At 39.7% G+C, this 15,595-nt stretch overlaps 2 protein-coding genes and 1 long non-coding RNA gene across 4 annotated transcripts in view; 1 reads left to right on the plus strand and 2 right to left on the minus strand.

Moving 5' to 3' along the window:
- Positions 1 to 523: 523 nt before the first annotated feature.
- On the minus strand, positions 524 to 3,603 carry LOC145933340 (uncharacterized). The gene is made up of 3 exons (XR_014424843.1): positions 3,389 to 3,603; positions 3,016 to 3,098; positions 524 to 657 (listed from the first exon to the last, which is right to left on the minus strand). It is a non-coding gene; the product is annotated as an uncharacterized LOC145933340 (long non-coding RNA).
- LOC145933329 (tektin-2) lies at positions 580 to 3,015 on the plus strand. Its single transcript, XM_083032932.1, has 6 exons — positions 580 to 788; positions 963 to 1,223; positions 1,295 to 1,468; positions 1,544 to 1,766; positions 2,034 to 2,257; positions 2,387 to 3,015. The coding sequence occupies exons 1-6, from the start codon at positions 580 to 582 to the stop codon at positions 2,586 to 2,588; spliced, it is 1,293 nt and encodes a 430-aa protein (XP_082889058.1). The 3' UTR covers positions 2,589 to 3,015.
- An 807-nt stretch (positions 3,604 to 4,410) lies between the features above and the next one.
- Positions 4,411 to 15,595, minus strand: part of LOC145934551 (uncharacterized) — a 48,882-nt gene continuing 37,697 nt past the window's right edge. The window contains exons 2-4 of one of the 2 annotated variants that reach the window (XM_083035071.1): positions 12,870 to 13,830; positions 12,629 to 12,688; positions 4,411 to 8,097 (exon numbers count right to left, since the gene is read on the minus strand). In XM_083035071.1, coding sequence (XP_082891197.1) covers positions 7,904 to 8,097; positions 12,629 to 12,688; positions 12,870 to 13,830 — 1,215 coding nt within the window. In that variant the 3' untranslated portion in view covers positions 4,411 to 7,903. Of the gene's footprint in view, positions 8,098 to 12,628; positions 12,689 to 12,869; positions 13,834 to 15,595 lie in introns of both variants that reach the window. The other variant, XM_083035070.1, reaches the window with a different exon arrangement.

The following is a 15,595-nucleotide window of genomic DNA, read 5'->3' on the forward strand; positions in this document are numbered from 1 at the left end:
CCTCTTTGTAGATGATGTGTAGCGTATCAGCCAAATCTATAAAGAATTTGAAGAATGATTTTTAAATTGTTTTATATGGATTCAAAAAAGCATCTAACAATTCAATTCAATCGAAGGATACTGATCGTGACAAAGGTCTGATTTATTTTTCTCAAGAATTAAAAAAAAAAAATTTTTTTTAATGTAAAATAATTAATGTTTAATATTATATATACATATATTGACAAAAAAAATTAAATTAACATTAACATTTTTTTGTCAATATATATATAATAAATATAATTGATACAATTAATGATATTATAAAAATATTAAAATTTCAAGATTGTAATATCAAATTGTAGGTACGATATCGATTCCAAGCTCCAGTTCGCCGTTCGTTTCGAAAAATCAAGGAGATTTAGCAGAGAATAATCACATGCACACCAATTTCGCTTGCCTTGCCTTGTCTCGTTGTCCTGACAACGTCTCTGCGACTGCGATCGAAACGCTTTTCTCATCAACGCGATTGCAGAACACGGATCTCTTCCTCTGCTTTTTAACAGCTACATCTTCGTCTCTTTTGCCGAACGCGTCGGCATGGCCAAATTCGTGAGTACTTACGAGAAGCCTCTACCCCATATCGGCCTGCCGGATTGGTACGCCAAGCAATGGGAGCTAAGACGAAGCGCGGACATTAGACGATCCGAGGCCTGTCAGCTACGCAATTCGGGCAAAAGTGTTCGCGCCGAGGGAAACGTGACAACGAAATGGGACACTCATATAAATAATACTCGACTGGCGGACAGGTACGAAAACAAATTGCTCAACGTCATTAGCGTAAAAATAATCGAATTTTGATTTGGTTCCTTACGTCCGCATGTACAATTAATTCTAGTCCTAAAAAAATTAATTCAAGTCAGTTTCGATCGATATTTATGGGAAGAAACGTATAATTTTTCCTAATGTAATATTTTTGGCAGGGTGACAGAAGTATCGAGATGGAAGGACGTGCTGGAGGACTTGCTGCAAAAGTTATTAATCGAGATACGCTTGTTAAAAGACGAGAAGGCCGATTTGGAAAAGGAAATTGAAAGCATAGACCATCCCCTGCGAATTGTCAGCGAGTGCATCTCGATAAGAGACTGCCGTAGAGGAACCGAGCACACGTACGACGAAGCTGATATCGAGCTGAAGAAGGAGCTCTGCGCGATCGCGAATGAAAAAGAAACATTCACCAACAGGTGATCATCAAGTTATGATAATGCATAATTAGAAAAGAATTTTTTTTTACATTCTCGTTTATGATTCGCAGAGCACAGGCCGCGTGGGAAAAGTTAAACCACTTGGAAGACGTGAAATTTAAGCTGAGCTTAGATATAGAGGATAAAAGTGAAACTATTAGAATAGATAAGGAAAATCTTGAATTGGATGGCACTTGCGCGAACCTCAGCTACAAACCGAGAACGTCAATTACCGAAAAAACAGAGTAAATCATTGCTTTTTCATTATATGATCTTTATTAGCAGCTAATTAGTAATCTATTTTATTTCTTATTTCACAGTTCTATTACGTACGAGATTTGGTTGGACCGATGTCAGCGTTTAAAAATGTTAGTCGAAAATGAACTGAGTGACAGTTACACTTTTCGCGAAGCTATGCGCGTGATGAAGGAATGTGCGGGAAATGATATCAAAACTCAACAAGATGCGATGGATTACACTTTGAGAAAGAGGATTTATCAAACGCAAAAAACCAGGAATGAGATGGAATGGCAGAAGCTCAAGGTGGTGTATTTTATCTTTTTGTTTCGATTTTGATTGATTTTAAATATAATTAAATAATAGACAAAATAATAATTTCTCAGTTAATTTTATAATATTACGCTAATGAGATTATTAATTTTTAATATCCACAAATAGAAAACAGGTTTCAACTTTAATTTTTAATATAAATACAAATTAAAGAGAAATGAATAATAATTACATAATAGAAGATGTATCGAATATTGAAAAGAGGATATTTTTTTTCATTTATATTTTTCAATCTAATAGGTACAAAAAGAAATGGAAATGTTGGGCAAAGAAATAATCCAGTTGGAAAAAGCGTTAATGAGTAAAACATGCGTGGTAAAATGTGTCGAAACGCGATTAGAAAATCGTGCTTATCGACCTGGATCGGAACTTTGTAAGGATGAAGTTGAATTAGGGTTGAAGAGTGAAGTTCTACAATTAAAACAGACTAAAGAGGATTTGATTCAGATTATTGAACATGCAAAGTATGTATTTGTGTCTAATTTATTATTTATTTGTTTTTAATTATTTATCTAATGTGTCTTAATCATTAACGATAATTATTTATCATTTAGCATTCATTTTTTAAAGCTAATGTTAAATTTATCTTGCAGAGCAAACTACAATAGTCTGGAATCTTTGCTTATACGTATCGAAAAGAATCTGGATAATAAACAGCACTCTCTAAATACTGATGTTATGTGCTTAGACACAAGATCAACACTAAAGAGGAGAGATAAATCAAATTTGCCTAATGAGACAAACCGTAATATTGTGTTAACACGCCTGGAGAAAGAAATTCCACTGGAATCTTAACTTGGTTATTTTATCTGATTTTATTTCACTTTCATTTTCTTTTTTAAAATATGATAACTTTATAGAGAGCTCTATTGTACCTAATGTTTTTAAATTTTCTAACTTTGTCAATTTTTTATCTTTATAAACAGGTATTTATAACATACAAAAAACAACTATTTGATTAAAGTTATATTGAAACAAAGAGGCAATAATTTGAATTCAAACAGCTGTAAATTCATCTTCTATCATCTATGATAGAAATAATTTTTTGTTTGAAAATAAGATACTTGATAATAAACTATACGTTACATTTCTCTGGAGATCAGCAGATCCAAATGTAATGTACAGTTCGCAGTACATGTATTTCTCATTAATTTTTCTTACGAGTTTTATATGTATAAGTTTATACACAAGTTTTATATTTTTTATAAAAATAGAGAAATACCTTTTCATGTAACATTTCCATCATATCATAACAAAATTGTAAGATTCCTTATCTTGTCTTGCTGGACTCTTGTAGAGAAATCTCTGAAACATTTAACATTTAATGAATATAAGGCTAAATTTGCTTGGGATGCTCATGTGTCTTTATTGCTCATAAGCTTATTTTATTTCCTTTGTCTTTGTGTGCATTCAGACAGAAATGATGTCACTATGACATCATAAATAATAATAATTGCTTGTAACGCCATAATATATGACTTTAATCTTGATAAGAGGAAAAAAGAAATGATGAATAATGCTTGGAACCTAAAAGCGCATGAGCATCCAACACGTGTTTCATGAATCCTAAGCTAATGTAATTTGTTTTGTCTTACAGAATTTCATTCTTGTTAGATATTTCGATTCTATTCATCTGCTTGGAAATTATATCTTGTATCTTCCATAGCATCTTCACAAAACTTGTCAACCCATGTCAACCTCTGAAAATTTATAAAGAGAACATTTATATTTATACTAATTCAAAGTTATTCACACATCAATTATGACATAAAATACACTGGACGTATCAAATACACTGACGATCAAGACATTTTATTATCGAACGAGAAAAGAAAAGTTATCGACTATCGATATATTAGAGTTCTCGTAGAAATACAGCGGGAAGATAACTTGTAGAGTGCTGCCCTCTGAAGGAAAAAATAGGTATCTCAAAGTGCAATGAGAAGCAAAAGGGGACGCCAGCATCGCTGAAAGAAATTTAATTTTTCGAATATAATATATTTTGCGTAGTCTGATATAATTTTCATTTTAATTTTTTTACTTTTCGCAAACGTGCAATTACCCGTTTAGTATTTGGAACTTTATTGTTATCATATCTTTAATTCGTGCAAATCATCGAACGAAGATGCTGTTTGCGAAATAAAGCGGAGAACACATTGGCAGGATGATGGGAGAGGTTAATGGTTCGCCTGAAAAGCAAGTACGAAGACAATGACTATGATATATATATATGGTGGAACGATCTCGTTTTATCCATCTACGAGCGAAAACAATGATACGTATCGTTTTACAGAGAGATATATCATTGTATATTTAAATTACACACACACAAATTACAGCGTAAACATAGACAGACCGCAAGAAGTCATCGAGAGTAAGAGGTGCGTACAAATTTGATATGCGCTTTAAAGCGGCGCTCGTCGACTCTATTACTGCACATTTGCAAAAATGAGGTATATTTCGCATTTATATATATATGTATATATATATAAGATAAGAGAGAGTAATCGTAAAAAATCGATCCCGACAGGGTGGACAAGTATCGAAGAGAGAGGATGAAAGGGAGAAGGAGACGAGAAGAGGAAAAACGGAAGACTGAAAGGAGACGAGGTAAATCAAAATTTAAAAAAAAAAAAAAAAAAAAAAAAAAACAAGAAGTGCACCCACGTGACGCGATTGGGACACGAGTAAAGGATTAAACAACGACGAAGAGGACGACGACGACGACGATTCGAAGGAATCGATTTGGAAGGATGCGGTGACGAGATAGGTAGGCGGATATAGACAGATATAAATAGACACGTTACTTCGCTTTTTTCCGTCTAACGCTCGACTACATAACTACATAACGATCCGATTCGATCGATCGATCATTCATTATTACGACGAATTCAGATAGGAAACGGGATATAATAAGAGTCAGGCGCAACAAGCTTGTTTCAAAAAATCTTCTTTATTTAATTTTTAATCCTTCCCTTCAGTACTGTTTAGTATATTGCTTAAGTCGTATACGCTTCTTGTTTTTCATCTCGAGGACTTGGCAAGAACATAAGATGAGGATGTGGATCGAGACATCAAGAATTTTTTTTGTTTGCAATTATATAATCTGCTGAAGGATCAAAGGAAGTACCGAAACGTTTAAATTAAATAAAGCAGATTTTAAAACAAGTTTGTTGCGATTGGCTCTTGTTAGCTCATGTTTCCTGTCTGAATTTATATATCAGAGCCTTTTCGCTTTATTTATATTAATACAACGATACGCGCGTTGTGTACAAAGCGCCGACTATGGACAGAATTTTTGGCCTCTTGCGCGCGCGCGTGCGCTTCCGAGGTGAGACACGTTCGTATCGGAACGTAACGGAACGTCCGAGATACGCGAAATCGCTTTTCGCCGACGCCTTTCTCTCTCTCTATCTCTCTTTCTTTTCTTCTATCTCCTTCTATCTAACGCAAGTCTTCCGAACGCCAGGGACGCATATGGTAACTTTCTTGGGACTTGAAAATAATAGCAAGTTTCTAGCGATAAGGAAAAAAAAAATAAATATCGGTTTCTTTATAGAGAAATCCAAACAAGGATATACACAGTCAGTACAGGACTTATACATATATACAAACGATAAATAGATTTTGAATATATATTACTTGCGATAGTATTCATCAAAAGTATATCAATATATATATATATATATAAATATATATATCAAATCTTATAATAAAGGAAATCTTTTCAAAATATAAGAAAATATTCTTTTGGCATATATATGCATATAAGAATTAAAAATAAATTATATTATAAGAATATTTCTTAAAAATATTCTATAAGAAGCTATAAGAATAATCCTTATATCATTATATATCAGAATATATTTCCTTATATATTAAAAAATTCTCTTCATTATAAAATAAAAATTTTCGAACAATCTCCTCTCGAGTTCCTAATCGAATAGCCTAGGCATTAAAAAGATGTATAAAAAGAGAAAGATGACAAGCACAGTTTTTTGATAATTATTGACAGATTTCGGAGAATTCATATATGGATTCTACGTCCCTGGCTATCGCTACAAGTTCGTCCGTTACAAGCCCTTGCGTTTTCGCGCGAAAGGCGTATAGACACTTTCGCGCGAAGCGCCGTGAATGACGACGAGCGATGGTTGAATCGGCTGAATCGTGGCCGATCGGAGAGCACGCGTGAGAACGAATTATTCCCGGGCCCATCGCTCCGCGGTAATATACAGATAATATTACACACTAGCTACACACGGCTCTATCTCAGATGCGTATCTCCTTTCCTTCTCTTTTCTTTTTTCCTTTTTTTTTACACGTATACACAAGCACGTACATAGACTACCGCGTGTGCGTAGAATATAACGTATATAAATACACAGACTCGCATATATGTATATAGCACACGGATGCAACATTCGCCCGCACACGCATATAACACACGCACGCACGCACACGCACATCGATCGTCTTATCTCTTCAAGATTCTACGCGAATTTGTACATAAGGCATCACACGATATCGTGTCGTTTCTTACACACGGACGTGATAACGAAGAAGCGTGATACTCGCCCTTCTACCTATCTATCTATCTATCTGTTTCTCGCTATCGAGGAGACTCGGTAAATATGTAATAATCGCAGCGAATTTCTCGCATTAAGTCGCGACGACTATCAAAAAAAAAAAAAAACGACGCAGGATGTGATGCGGATTAAGCTTCCTCGGCTTAAGCCTTTTCTTCGACCGCGAAGTGAACGATCGTTTGCACGCCAAACAGTGTAGTCTCGATGAGTCGCGGTCAACGTCGAGATAGCGATAATTTTTTCGAGATAGCGATGCCTCTCTTAATCTGGCAAATCATTTCGAGGATTGAGGAGGACTCGCGAGGGGTATCGCGAAGCGTGACGGGTCGTGTAGGAGGAAGAATCTCAAATACATTCTCTTTCGATTAGCGCGAGGAAAAACAACCTCGCACAAAAATGTACGGATAAAGATAGCAGAGTTGCCGATTACGCGTTTCAAGTTGAAACATTATCTGTAAATGTAAATGTATTTCTTCTCTCTCTCTTCCTCTTTTATCTTCAAAAGAGTTTTTAGTTTTATCTTCAAGAGCTTTTTCATAGATGAAGAGAGAGCGGATTTGCAGAGTTGCGTCAGAGCGATTCAATGAAAAAAAAAAAAAAATTGCACGATTCAGTTATGGCCAGATCCGAAATGACGTTTCGAAATAAAAAGATCGTTAGAAGCAAAATATGTGTCTCTCGAGACGAATGTTTTTGCTTTTACTTTCCGAGAGCAACTTCTCCAAGCACTTTGCTTTTCTCGCGCACGACTCGGGGCTCCGGGTTTATTCGACGTTACAGTTACACGTACATACACAGATCGTAATATATATATATGTATCTCTCGTTCTTTCGGATTATATCCGTGACTGAGCATATAGCGCTATGACGAAATATTTCCTCGCGATCGCCACCCACACCGAGGATGTGTTTCGTCATAATCGGTTAACCGAAGAGTAATGAACGTAAAACCGAAGCGAGACGAAGCTCTCGGCTTCGAGAAGCCGTACCCGATCGATGCCTCGTTGTCGATATATTGTATTATTTGTAATATTGCCAATCGGGACCGAGACGAGAGAGAGATCGAGACCCGAAGCCGGAATCGCGAGAGCGGGAATTCGATTGCACATATATAAATGAACGTGATTTACGGATCGTATAAGGATCGATTCGAAAATAATCAGCGATTACTCGGGATTGCGAATGGAAAGACAGATCGCGTGTGATAACAACGTAAACAATAAACGTGCAATTTCTGTAGCGCGATGTCATAGATATCGTATAATCGTTTAGAGATAAGAGTAATACTTGAAGGAAAAATAGCTTTTAATCTTTACGTAATTTCTATACATTTCAGAGTGAATCGCTCGACGTTTCTCCGACTGACGGATCGAAAGCTCCTGCGAATCTTCGAAAGCTGATCAAACGGCTGGAAAAATCACGCAGCTCGTGAATCTAATACAGGTAGTCGAGAGAGAACGAACGGGAAGCGATGAAAAGAGTTTTCTCTCTCATTCACTCTTTCGTGCCTCTCGCTTCTTCGCTTCACTTGGCGTGCTGCTTCGGGAGGTGCCGCTTCATGTGCAGCGCGAGATGATCGCTTCTGGCGAAGGAGCGCTCGCAGACCGCGCATTTAAAGGGCTTAGCCCCGGTGTGCTTGCGGTAATGCCGCGTCAATTCGTCGCTCCTGGCGAATCGCCACTCGCATTCCGGCCATTGACACTGATACGGTTTCTCGCCTGAAACAATCAAGAGGACGGACATGGATCAGAACAAGCAGCAGTTCGACGTTTGAACATTGTTATTATCGAGAAGACGGGTTATATTAGTCGGAATCACACTGTATAATTAATTCTTATAGGCTACAAGTATGGGAATCGAGAAGCGATATAGCTTATAATTCTATAATCCTCGTTTTCTTGATGAATTTCATCAAACAGTCTCTAAATCTTTTTTTTAAGAGAAAACAGAATAGTGTGATGTTAAGAAGAAACAATAGAGAAATTTAGAGACTGCTTATTTAATGAAATTTTTAGAATTAACAAAAAATGAAAAGTTAAGGACCACGAAAAAATTACATACTAATAAAATGTTCATTGCATTCGGAATCTCCGGACAGTGGATTTTTTTAAGGGCGAAGAAGAATACGTGCCACATACCGTATCAAGAATCGACCGGGCGTGAGCGAGTATTCCGCGAGTTTCGAGAGAGAGAGACCGGCGCGACCTATTAGAGAACAAAGCGTTTGCTCTTTGCGAAGATCGAGCTACAGCGGGATGCGGTATAAGATATACCCCCGTCTCGCGCGCCTCTCTCAGCTGCGAGAGATGCAGCACGGTGTGACCTTTAACTGTACCTGCATGCCGCAACACGCTCACCTGTATTCTAGCGCAATCGCGGCGGCCGGTTCGCGAGCGAGCGAGCCGATCTACTAATGCGAGCCAACATGCTCCGCATTCCGCCTAGCTTCGATTATCGGGAGAGAACGCGCCTCGTTGCCTATTGTACGATTGCGTTATCTTTACGAGCGATAGGATTAAGAGCTCATCCCCGCGCGACTGATGCCTGATCAAAATATTGACGGCGAACGTTTCGAGGCTATCCGAGCCAGAATGGAATAAATTCTCGATCTGTGTGTATATAAAGTAAACGCAGAAAATTTAGAATCAAAAGTGTATGATTTAGGTTTCACATAATTTGCAAAATTCAGATACGAACTTTCGTGTTAAGAGAAATTTAGCAAATGAATTAGCAAGTTGCCAAATATTGACATAACGTATTCGAGGGTTTTTAATTCTCGAGATCGTAAGATCCGCTTCTTCGTAGACGAGATTGGCCTCATTTCCGAGATGCATAATTACACATCTATCATGAGTAATTTATCTATCTAGCGAGCCTATTCGCAAATTCGATCGCGACGAAAGGTCTCTTCGCGACACGAGACGCGACGTAAGAAACGAGCGAGTAAAGGCGATCGAGGAGACGAGGAGGATCAGGAGAAGAAGAGGACCGGTGAGGACCGGGGGGAGGGCGAGAGCATACATACATGAGAGGAGAAGAAAGAACTCGATAGCTGAGAGATACACCCACGCATCTCCTCCTAGCCTACCCCCCGTTCCCTCTCGAGCGTGCGCGCTATAAGGAGACGACCCTAACCGGTCCTCGGCGCAGCAGCCGCCCTGATGCACGCCGAGAGTTGCATTCAACTCGCTGGCAGCATCGCGCCGCGCGCCACGCGACGCACAGCCCAAGGAAACGGTACTACCACCACACGCGAACGCCCGCCATTTACGGTATCGCGCGTTCACGTGAGAGAATTCCTCTCCCGCGAATCTTCAACGAGCGAGAGAATCAACGACTGACTCTCCGACTCGGGCGAAATTTCGTTCCCCGTCACGCGATGAACGTCGGCGGTGTTTATTCTTCTTACTTCTTTTGACACGTTCGAGATATAATTTCTTTTTTCACAGAAACTAAGATATTTGAGATGCAAATGTTTATTATATATTTTAAAATCGCTTCTCCCCCCCGGAGAAGAATTAATTAGATGTCTAATATTAATCATTCTTTTCGTGATTTAAATTGTGTAATTTGAATCAGCACTAGATGAAGTGAACGACATACTTAATATAATAACATATAAAAATCGAAGAAGATAAAAAGAATAATATAGTAAATATATATACCTATATAAAATCTTATATTTATTATTAATAATATATTTTAATGTAATGGAGAATGCAGTCCATTTTTTAACGGAACGAAACGTGTAAAACAACAATTTTGAAATTCACCGACAACGTTCGCACTTACAAATTAGCGTGTACGCGCTAAGATTTTTTTCACCACATCTTATATAATAGTTTCTCTCATTTAAAGGAAATTCTCCGAAAGCGCATTCGTATACATACAGTTTTTGCGCGAGTCACGCTTTTCGAATTCTTCGAGAGATCCGCTGTATCATAATATTGCGTTACACGCCGCGCCCGTCTGACATCGCGCGCGATGTCTCCCGATCAGCCGATCCGGCGACACATCTACGACGGGGGCCTCCAGGCGTCCCCGTTAATTTTGGATCACTTTCACCCGAGAGCCGACGGCCGGCGCGCACACCGGAGACAAGTTGCTTTCCAAATACGCTTCCTCTAGCCGTACTCTGCTCCAGATTTCTTCGATCACCTCGGGCTTTCTCGCACGGCCCGTCTCTCTCTCTCTCTCTCTCTCTCTCTCTCTCTCTCTCTCTCTCTCTCTCTCTCTCTCTCTCTGTCTCTCTCTCGACGATTAACGATAACGCTTAATCACTTTAACGTCGACGAGCTTCCAATAATCGAAACAATCGAGTATCACGCTGAAAATTATTAAGACGGATTAAAAAGGGGTTAATGTTTCAATTAATTATCATAAATAGATTTCGTATATGTTTTCTTCGATTTTTATATATCTTTGTATCGTCATCAAATTTTTTACATGTATGCATATTTTGTATGTATATGTATATGTAAAATATTGGTATATATTTAATTATATTAATTATTGTATTTTAGTTATATGAAGACTTTTATAACTAAAATATTTTATAATTAATATATAATAATATAATAAGTCAATATTACAATAATAATATATAAATTATATGTACCAATATTTTACATGCATATATATAATATACAATATACATATACATATATATGATTTGATGACTGATGAATCAATATTTTGCCGTAATAATAATAATATAAAGATTATAATATTACCAATATAAATATTAATTTCTACCACTTCGATAAATTATTATATTAATCATCGTATTAAAGGTATGGGTGCTTAAATTCTTATAACATAATAATTCGAGTCGTAAATGAATTAATGACACAAAGTCGACGGCTCAACACGGCGCTCGTGGCACGGCGCATTCACAAGAGCAACGCGGCGAGGGTTCATTCACGAGTCGTCCGAGGGCCACGTGCCCCCCCTTTCGGCCTCTCCTTCACGTCTCTCAGCGCGTTCCCCGCGGTTCCCCGTCTTCTCTGCGCGCCTGCTGTATCTCGCTCGTATTCAAGATCGCGCGACAAATTGAAATATCCTCGCATAATTTCTGTGAATCGATTGGTCTCTCGGCGGATACACATATACAATTCGCGACGAAAAGTGTGATTTGCGAATTAATTTAGTTCTCCAATTAAAGATCTCTCCGCATTCTTCCGATTGAAATATTATAAAGTGAAAATGTCAAGAATAAATAAATCGTATATGATAATCGACTTAAATGCGAATCTATTAAGAATTTTAATTAGATAGCAGGATGATTTCTTTCCTTCGGATCAGAGAAAATTTATTATAAATACATTATGAGAATAATTAAAAAAAAAAAGCGAGATTTTTTTATATGCGACATATAGATGGCGAAACTTCCTTAATTTCTCCATTTAATTTCTGAATTTAATGACATGTATCTCCAAGTTTTCATTCGATCCGTTCGTATCGTACGTGCCGCTCGTTTCGTTCGATCGACTCGTTCGAGGCGATGACACGGGTTTACCGCAAAAACCCGCCGAGCTATCAATTCGAAAGTGGTACATCGCACTTAAGATGCCTCCGGCTTGCATTCCGCGAGAGACCGCCGCGTAGGCACGTGTGCGGGAAGCACATTTCTCTCTCTTTCTCCCTCTTTCTCTCTCTGTCTTTCTCCAGCTGTCTCCATCTCTCTCGCTCTAGCGGACGCCCCGACGCGTGTGGGAACCCAGTATGCGTGTTCGCCCAGGTAGCAAACACCGGCGCGGTGTTGGTGCCGCGGCTCAACGTTCATGTGTTGGCGGAGCTTGGACACGGGATAGGATGTGGGTCGGTCGACTAGCTTCGCTCTAGCAGCGAAGCAGAGAGTCGGCATACCACGAGAGCTTCGTATGCTTCCCTTACCTTACCGCGTTTACATATGATAGAAGCGCCTTTGCGCGACACCGCGGGGAGATGGAAACGAAGAGAGAAAGAGAAAGGAGGCAGAGAAGGAGGGAAGGAAAGAGAAAGAGAGAGAGAGAGAGAGAGAGAGAGAGAGAGAGAGAGAGAGAGAGAGACGCTCGGGACCGCGCCCTGCCCACGCGCGAGCGCTGAACGCTCGACCTCGCGCTTTCAAACCTCCTCGTGTCGTCTCTCGCTAGGTCTAAATGAGCTACATACCTAATTAGCCGGAGAATACATGGAGGCCCCTCCCCGTAATTTTAGCGCCCGTGTTAGCAACAAACGTGTACGTGATACAGTACGTTTTTCACTCACCCGTGTGTATTCGCTGATGAGCCTTCAGGTGCGAGCTCTTCGTATAGACCTTTGCACAACCTGCAAGAGGGAGAGAATAATTGAGTCGGTTGAAATCATAAAAGCTCAATCTTGAATGGAATTTAAAACCCCTTCCATTTCTGAATATCGAAATACTATTACGTAATGTGAGATTTTTTTTATTCTCGCGCGAATCAAAGACACTGAATCAAGGATCAAAGTCACTTGTATACGTGCTCACCTATGAAATCGCAATGGTGCACTCGGCGCTTTTCCAGTTCCGGGTTATTCCGCCTGTTGAACTTGGACGACATCGACGACGGCTGGATCCTGTGGGCCGGATTCAGGATCGGGCCAGGCTGGGGATACGGGGGTGGCGGCGTCCGCCTGGGTGGACCGATGGGCGAGCCGGGATCGGAGATCGGTGGCGTCAGCGGCGAAATATACATCAGCCTCGTCATCGAGCCGTAGAGCGGCGACGTCGCGTTGCCACTCGCCTGATGATGACTCGTCGTCGACGACGAGTCACCGTTGCCGTTGTTGCTATTGTTGTTGCCGTTGTTATTGTTGTTGTTGGCGCCGCTGCCGTTAGCGTTATTACTGCCATTCCCGCTCGCGCTATTACTGTTAACGGTCCCGCTATTGTTGTTGTTATTATTATTGTTGTTATTGTTGTTAGGAAAGTTCTTGAAGAGCGCCGTCGTCGTCGTCGTCGTCGTCGTCCGATGATGAACAACGTGCTGAACACTGGCTGGGTTCGGAAAGGGATTCTGCGCGGGATTCGGTCCTTCGAGGAGGTGCAGGGTCGGTGGGGGCGGTAAGGGTTCCGTCTTGATCTCCACCGGGGAGAGGACTGGCGGCGGCGTCATGTCGTCCGTCTCCAGTTTCACGTGGGACTGCGAGCCCAGCATGTCCGCGTTCTCCGGGTCCAGCTTCTGGATGCTCGACGTAATGTCCTCCCAGAGCGGCGGTCTGAGGAACACGTCGTCGTCTTGACTGACGGACGCCGGCTGACCCCTGGCGGAGACGAAGCTGGCCTGCTGGCTACGGCACACCGCCGTGGGACCGCCGACCTCGAAGAAGTCCTCCATGTGCACCGACGACCCGGATTCCCGCGTGTCCCTCGCGTCCGATTCATCCTCGTCCAGCCTCTGCAGACGATCGAGATCCTGCCTGCACAGCAAGGTGTCCAAGTCCGACGTCTGCTGGGAACAGAAAAAAAAAATACAATTCTTCGTGTATATGTTTTTTTTATGAATATTAATTTTTTTTAATTAAAATATTTCTATTTACTTAAACTCATATATTTTATTTCTCCGATATTGCTTTACTTTTTGTATTCGATGAGGATCGAATCTGTTATCTAAAAACCTTCCTAAATATGTTTATTGAAATCCTACAATATTATTATTTTACTGTTTTTCATTTGGTTATGCCTATAGTGTAGAATAACAACATTTGCGTATGAAATATTAATTATTTCGTTTTTTTATTATTGTAATTATTTTTATTTATCGTATCATAATTATTCTTATTATCATTTAATTATTATCATTATGATAAAAAAGATAATAATTGCACTTATTATTAGTGTAATTAATAGCATCATAAGAGCTATACACGCGCAAGTCTTATTAGCGATAGCGTAATAAATAATTCGAAATTTCGTCATTCGAAAAAAAAAAATAATTTTACAGGATAATGAAGGCGAATTTTAATAAATAATTTATAAAGTAATTTTACACGAATATAATGAATGAATTTATACCTAATAAATTAAGATTCTCCCGGGCGTTTCGAGAGAAAGCGTTAAGGTTGTAAGGGCGCGTAAGGGCCGAGAAAAAGGACCGAGAGGGGGGAGAAGGAAAGACGAAAGAGTGACTTGCGATATGGTGATACGCGAAGGCGAAGGTCCTCGCGCGGGTCGGGCGGTTTGCCGTTAACATGCACGACGTCGTCTCGCCCTACGACGTCCAGCACGCGCGAGGAGGAACGCGGGGATGCTCGCTGGCGATGCCGCGTCATCCTCCGCATGATTTGTACACGAGCAACGCCGCCCTCGCGCCCGATGATGGTACACCATCTCTCTCCTCCACCCTTCCCCTCCTTCCCATTCCCTCTTCTTCTTCTTCGCGCTCTCTTGTCGAAAGACAAGACGAGTGCCACCTCGGTACAGCACACGTTCGATGCATAACATTCGGAAACAATGATGTCTACGAGAATCCCTTGGATCGAACATTGTCGACGACAGCGTCGACGAAAATGTAAATTTTTCGTTTTGAAAAAACATGTTTCTTTCACGTCGGACAAACTTTTTTTTTATATTTTAAAGAGAGTATATTCGGAATATTTTCAATTATCGATAAGAGAGGGAGAGGAGATTATCCTATATACAAGATTTTGATAGGGATAGAGATTCGTTTTGAAAAATATCGCGTGGTCCCAGTTTTTGAGCTTTTCAATCGGGCCTTGCTGCTTCGCTCTCGCTTCGTCGAGTGCTCGCAGAGTGAGATTTATGAATTATTTACACAATGAATAATTCATCGTTGGAAGATTGGTATACTCGCGACACTCGATCGCGCCTGATGTGCAATTTGAAAAGGAGTTTGCGAGCAAGGTACGATATATGCGCGAGAGGTACCTATATACATGCGAAACACATTATATTTAAAAGTATGCCGTAAATATATAAATAAATATATCGGCATATCATTATGAAACGATCGCGAAGGAAGATTTCGATTTTACGAATCGATATACAGTTTAGATCAGAAAATTCACTTTTGCGATCGGAAAAAACTGAAGAATTAAATTAAAATTATGATAAAATTTTATCTCACGAATAAATGGATATTTATTTTGCGGCGATCCAATTTCGAAATATGCATAGATCAGAATGTCAAAATGTCGCGTGACTCATGACATTATATAAACCAATCGTTGACTGGTAATCGATATGATCGCGCT

The sequence above is a fragment of the Prenolepis imparis genome, unplaced genomic scaffold (genome assembly GCF_030444845.1).
Source record: "Prenolepis imparis isolate NDT839.2.m4 unplaced genomic scaffold, iyPreImpa1.0 SCAF_3, whole genome shotgun sequence".
In the NCBI taxonomy this organism is placed as follows: domain Eukaryota; kingdom Metazoa; phylum Arthropoda; class Insecta; order Hymenoptera; family Formicidae; genus Prenolepis; species Prenolepis imparis.